Raw genomic sequence first — 6,000 nt, 5'->3', positions numbered from 1 at the left:
ACACTCTGTGCAGATAATCATATATAGATATATTCCCCCCTCTCTTTTTACTCTTCTCCCTCCTATCTCCCCCGCATACTCTTAATCTCTCACATGCCATCTCATGTGTCTTGCTCTTCATTCGCTCTACTGCTATTATTCCCCTCGATGGCTTCCTCTATGCCCATGCCGCTGTTTCCCCTGTCACACATTCTGTGTAGATGATTATATATAGATATATTCCCCCTCTCTTCCTAATCTTCCCCCTCCTATCTCCCGCGGCGCATGAATATATCCACGCTCTCCGGGGGCGTGGCAGAGGGCGGCCGCTGGGGGCGCTGCCGAGAGCCCCCTCACTCGCTCAGCCTCTGCAGCAGGGCTGGCAGCAGCACCGCGCGGGGCTCCTCCACTGGTGCCCAGGGCAGCATGCGCTGCGCCCCCCGCCGCCGCACTCCAGGGGCACACGCTCGGCAGCGACCATGGACGTGCGCACGCTCAGCCTCCTCTGCCTCCTGCTGCTGCTGCTGCCGCCGGGATCTGTGCCCGCCGCCCGAGGTGAGTGCGGGGCGACTTGCACGGGTGGCGCCCGTGCAGAGCTCCGCCGTGCACGCTCCTTATCGCCTGCCCGTGCATGCAGCCAATCCTCCAGGCAGATCACTCCAGTAATGATACTTCTTCACTTGCACTGAATGCTTCCCTCGCTTTGCTGCACACTGCCGAACTATCTGTAGCTATCTAGAATGCTTTCCTGTCCCCGTTTCGATGCTGTCCGACTCGCTCTATCTAGAACTAAACATCATGCTTATCTAGGTCTCCACGGTGTTTTCTAGCTATAGAAAACGAAACATCCTCCACATCTTTGCTCCATACTGCCTAACTATATTTCTATGAATGTAGCTTTCCTGGCCTAAAGTCTCCCTCTCTTTATCTCCATATTGATCTGTCTATGCCTCTGTCTCTCTAGAAGTACATATCTTCCCTGTCCTGCCGGTCTATCCGTCTGCATATCTATCTGCCTGCCCTGAACTAAACATCTTCTCCATCATTGCCCCCATGCTTTCTGTCTTCCATCTTCCTAGCTTGACCTCAATCTTGCTTATCTTTGGCTACACTCAGTCTATCTATCTATCTATCTATCTATCTATCTATCTATCTATCTATCTGTCTGTCTGTCTGTCTGTCTGTCTGTCTGTCTGTCTGTCTGTCTGTCTATCTATCTATCTATCTGTCTCTCTGTCTCTCTGTCTGTCCGTCTATCTATCTATCTATCTATCTATCTATCTATCTATCTATCTATCTATCTATCTGGCCATCTTAATCCATGCATCTATTTTGCTCTTGGATTGCAACCCCTCTGTCAGTATCTCAAGGGCCATTATTCCACTTGGCAAAGTGTTCTCTTTTCTCAGTTCATCGCAGCCCCTAACAATCCACCCCGTTCTCCCTTGTTGTGCTCTCGCATTCTCATTGCATCTGTTCTCGTTCTCTCTTGCCCCCCTCGATCCTTTGTATGTCCACAAGTTTGCCTGCCTTTCCATTGTTAATAGTTTACTATGAACGTGAAATTGGCCCCTTGCATCCGCCTATTTTTGATTAATCTATGCTGTTTGTGCGCGCGCGCGCGTGTAGCATTCTGCACGGGGAAGTGCCCTGAAGTCAGTTCATCTGGGCGCAATACCTGGGAGAAAGCAGTAGCACAAGCCTCACAAATGGCTTCGGGAACATATCACATCCTTGCTCTTCAGCACCTGGGACACGTAATATAGTACGACTTTTCCTGTGTACCCAGAGTACTGACGGGCACTCTAAGAACAAGCTACCAAAAAGCAAGTGCTATTTGTTTTCTCCCTAAAGCGCCCACGTAGCCCCAAGCGGCTGCTATCTGGTGCTGTTTTGTGCTATTTTGATTTCATTTTCTTCAAGTCGTCTCTAGCTGAACATGGCTGTTTTCTCGTTGCCCTTCCTGTTAGTGCCATTTGTAATACTTTGATGCAGCAGCCTTAGTTTAAAGGTACAGGGAAGATGGCATTGCATTCTTTTAAAGTGATATCAGGCATTTTCTGCCCGAAAGTGTTGATAATCTCTGCAAAGAGTCTAACCTTGGAGATTTGGCTGTGTGGATAAGAGATAACCTTTGCTACCGTCCCTGCACACACACACACACACACCCTCTCTTCACAAACACCATCATGCTTTCAACATCTTCAGAATTTCTTAAGCTTATCGTTTTGCATGAAATAAGTTATGTGATTTTTTCAACTTCAATTATTACATCAGAAACTGCACATTTACACATTTCCTTATCAATACATTGCTTTCTGGCATCAGCCCACTGAACGTTATTTTGAATTTGGTGTACATTACACTTGATAAGTGCAATATTTTGTTGTTAAGAACGTGATCTCTATTATTATACAAGTGCATGCTTCCTCACCTGCAATTTGGGATTGTTTTTGTTTTCCAAAATAGCCCACCTTGCTCGAAACGATTCTCACATCCTCCATAAAAACTGACAGCTCATATGTTAACAAACACGTTGCATTATGCTCCCGCCAGTAATTAGTCACATCTGAGCGCACAACCCATTGGAATGTGTAATTGCAGATTCACCCACTGGCAGAGATGTGTGTGTGTGCCCCATTGCTCTTCAGCACTAGGGGGCGCCATCCTTATTTCCCCCTGTTTTTCAGGTACTGAGCCTGTACCGCTTGGGTAGAACTGGCAGATATCTGGGTTCCTACCAGATGAGAGTGTACGTTCTTGGCATCAAGGGTAAAGATATCTGACAGCACTCGTCCATTCTGTTGAATATGGGACTTTTCACGGTGCTGCATAAAATAACGCCATTAAAAGAACCCAATGCACAATTGCATATGCAGGGCACACATTAGGACCTAGTTGGGCACCTGGCGAGGGTCAATATTAGTTTCTAGAAGCGACCATGGGCTTACACATACTATATTCCCAGGTGAATGCCTTAATTAACTGAGCATCGCGAGGAGCTGCATGCAGTTTTTTCACGAAAAAATACTTCAAACATACCCAGTGTTGCAATTTGGGCACAGAGCACTGCAGCATGGCAATGCATAACACCATTTCAGTGATCGCGAGTGCGACACGTGACGCGGGGGCTGTAAGTACACGCAGCTCCTCTCCTGTGGCCGTCTTACAAAAACTTTGCATGTGTGCAAGAGCAATTGTACCTTATTAGCGTTGCCTTATTGCAAAAACATATGTGTTTGGGACAATTTCATTTGAAGTGGGAATTGTATGTAGGCGACAGCCAACATTAGCACTTACGTGCTGTTGGATCCTTCCTGCAATTATCCATATTTTTAAAACGGAGTGCAAAAGTGAATTGCAAAAACAGGCAAAATTGCCTTTAAATTAAATTGTCTCGGGCACCCTTGGAAAAAGTGGCCCACGTTTTGCAAATGGCAATTCATTCTTTTTTTTAACAAACATCTGATGCAAATTGTATATTTTAAAGGTATTTATTCAGCAACACTGCTCAAAACTACTATCTGCATAGTGAAGTAACTCATCAGAATGGCTGCTCAAAAAGTGGCCCACTTTGAACAAAAAAACGGGCCCACACCAGCATTTTGTGTTTTTGGTTCCGGCATTGCCCTATAGGCCAGTCTGAGACTGCCTTTACGCCTTGATTTTACACTCCAGATTGCAAAACAGTAAATGCAGCCTGACCTCTACCCTTGGTTGACGGCGTTTACAGTCGATTCTTATGTAATCCTTTAGTTTTATGCCTGGATACAAATCTAATGCAGCTGTGAAACCATGTGCTCCTCCTGGAGACGGAGGAGGAATGCACAGTGGAAAGGGTATTTTCGATTAGTGCTCCTACTTCAGCTTCAAAAAGACAAGAAAATCCCCTGGAGTGTAAAAGAGTTGTGTAAATGTATTACAACTTGGTTTGATGCCTCACTTTTTTAAGCTACGGACCTACATTCTTCTAAAGCATTGTTGCATCAGGGCAAGGTTGCCCGTAGTGCTAATACCATTCCCTGTTGCTGTTACAGAATGCCATCTGGCATGGGTGTGAAAGCCCTAGATTTGTATTAATATAAAGAGTTGCAGGTAAATACTGTTTCTAGAAGCGAGGACTACTAATCAGACCTCTGCCCCTTTCAAAATGCTCCATGCCAAAATTATAATGCACAAAGGTGCCTTGCTCTAGCTAGTTTACAGACAATTACAGTGCCAGCTCTGCTGTGGCGCAGATCAGGTTCAAAGGCCACCTTTGCATCGCTGACAGCTGCAGGGATACAAAGTCACTACAGGCAGAGGTAACAATTTAACCTCTGCACCACTGAGTTAAAGTATAATATTTTTCTACCTTAAAGAGTCTGGTGGCAGGTACATCTTTAAATATAAGCCATGCCGAGTCATGGCATGATGACTTCTAAGGACATACAATTATTAAGCTCCATCAATGTTATATCAGACTAGTGTCAACTCTGTGAGCAGGGCTAACTATGACAGTACTGTTTGACAGTACTGTTGCTTATTGACATCTAGGCTTACCGTCTCCACAGCTGCCCCGTGGAACAATAGACATGATGCTGCCCCTTTGATTCTCCAAGCAGGAAGGGTCAAACCTTCTCCCAGGGCATAGACCCTTCCCCCAGAATGTCTCCTGGGAATGGTGCTTCAGAGGCGCACTGACATAACAAAACCAGCCATACACCTGGGTGCTGGTCACTGCAGTTCCTTTGATAGTAGCATGCATGGGAAGGAGGAGAGGTTAGAGTAGCCATAGAGGGAAAGTAGGCCTGGAGAAGGGTTCCACCATTTTGTTTTCTGTAAGGGTTATCTTTTCCTGTGCCCTCCACTTCTTGCAAGCAAAGTACTCCGGGTGTGATGTCGTAAGGAATAGGGCACCTGTTTCAACAAAAGGGATTGGAGCCTTCACAGCAGGCTTAATCCCCTGGGGCTGTGTACTCATAAATTAGATGGTTAACCTGCTCATTCTTTGGTTAATCTCCAGACTTCCATAAGGTCAAGTAAGTATTCATCTGGACCTCTGTTGGGCATACAGTCTATCCCAAAGTCCTTTGACAGAGAGGTGAAGGAACAAGGCATCCAAGGCAGAGAACTTAGCCCACTAGCCATCCACAGGAAACAGTGTGGGTAACCTGCTGTTGGAACAAGGCCTTACTGTGTCTGCACTGGAACCAAGATCTGTCACTGTAGGTAAAGGAACCTCGGTAGGTACCAGCCAAGCAGAATGGATTGGGAGCACAATAGAAGGACCATTCTTGCCCCAGAGCATGTGGATTGGTACTCTGAGTAGCTGCAGAATTAAGGAGTTGACGCCTGGCTCCCCACCATCTCTGAACCGCCTCTATGCCAGTTTGGGCACCTTCAGCACAGTCTAAACACCATGACTCAATGATTAACTGTCTCTCGATCTCCAAGTTCGTTCAGCGCCAATGCCAAAGCTCCACCGTCTCAGATCTGTGATCTGCTGACTCTTCAAGTATCCCCAACTCGATACTGTCACGTGGTCTCCAGCTTTTTTCGAGCTCCAAGCTGGCATCACTGCAGTCCCTGAATGTTGTGTTGAGTCAGTCGAGCCACTTGCACCTAAGTCAAGTCTCCGCTTTTCTGTCCCTGAGATGAGTCTTACAGCACTGCCAGCTTAATAGAACACGCAAGTCAAAGCCACTACTTAATGGCCCCACATCATAAGGAACTGTCATCACTGCTCCAAGACTCAACTCCGACTCTACACAGAAAATGTGCAGACTCGTGGTTCGACTCTGAAACACCTGAATCAAATGTTGTTGCGCCTCAAATACAATGAAATAAAGGTACTGTGACAATGTCCTATACCCCAGTCAACCTTTTGGTTCAAAGTAACTTTTAAGACTGCTAAACTGCCCTTTTCTTACAAGGCACCTTCTTGAACATGATCTTGTGCCACCTGAGTGCCTGAACATCAGTGTTAATCTACCCAGAGTGCTATTGTACAGCAGCTTGCATTTTGTTTCTTTACAGGAG

The 6,000-nt window shown here is 46.2% G+C and overlaps 1 protein-coding gene across 2 annotated transcripts in view; it reads left to right on the top strand.

Annotated features, from left to right (window-relative positions):
* Window positions 1–261: 261 nt before the first annotated feature.
* DLK1 (delta like non-canonical Notch ligand 1) overlaps window positions 262–6,000 on the top strand; it is a 137,600-nt gene continuing 131,861 nt past the window's right edge. Inside the window, exon 1 of one of the 2 annotated variants that reach the window (XM_069637767.1) lies at window positions 262–534. In XM_069637767.1, coding sequence (XP_069493868.1) covers window positions 459–534 — 76 coding nt within the window. In that variant the 5' untranslated portion in view covers window positions 262–458. The remainder of the gene's footprint in view (window positions 535–6,000) is intronic. The other variant, XM_069637768.1, reaches the window with a different exon arrangement.

Source organism: Ambystoma mexicanum, chromosome 14, assembly GCF_040938575.1.
Source record: "Ambystoma mexicanum isolate Mex_15411 chromosome 14, UKY_AmexF1_1, whole genome shotgun sequence".
In the NCBI taxonomy this organism is placed as follows: Eukaryota; Metazoa; Chordata; class Amphibia; order Caudata; family Ambystomatidae; genus Ambystoma; species Ambystoma mexicanum.
Note: the sequence above shows the minus strand (reverse complement) of the source record. Positions and strands in the feature narration are given on the sequence as shown.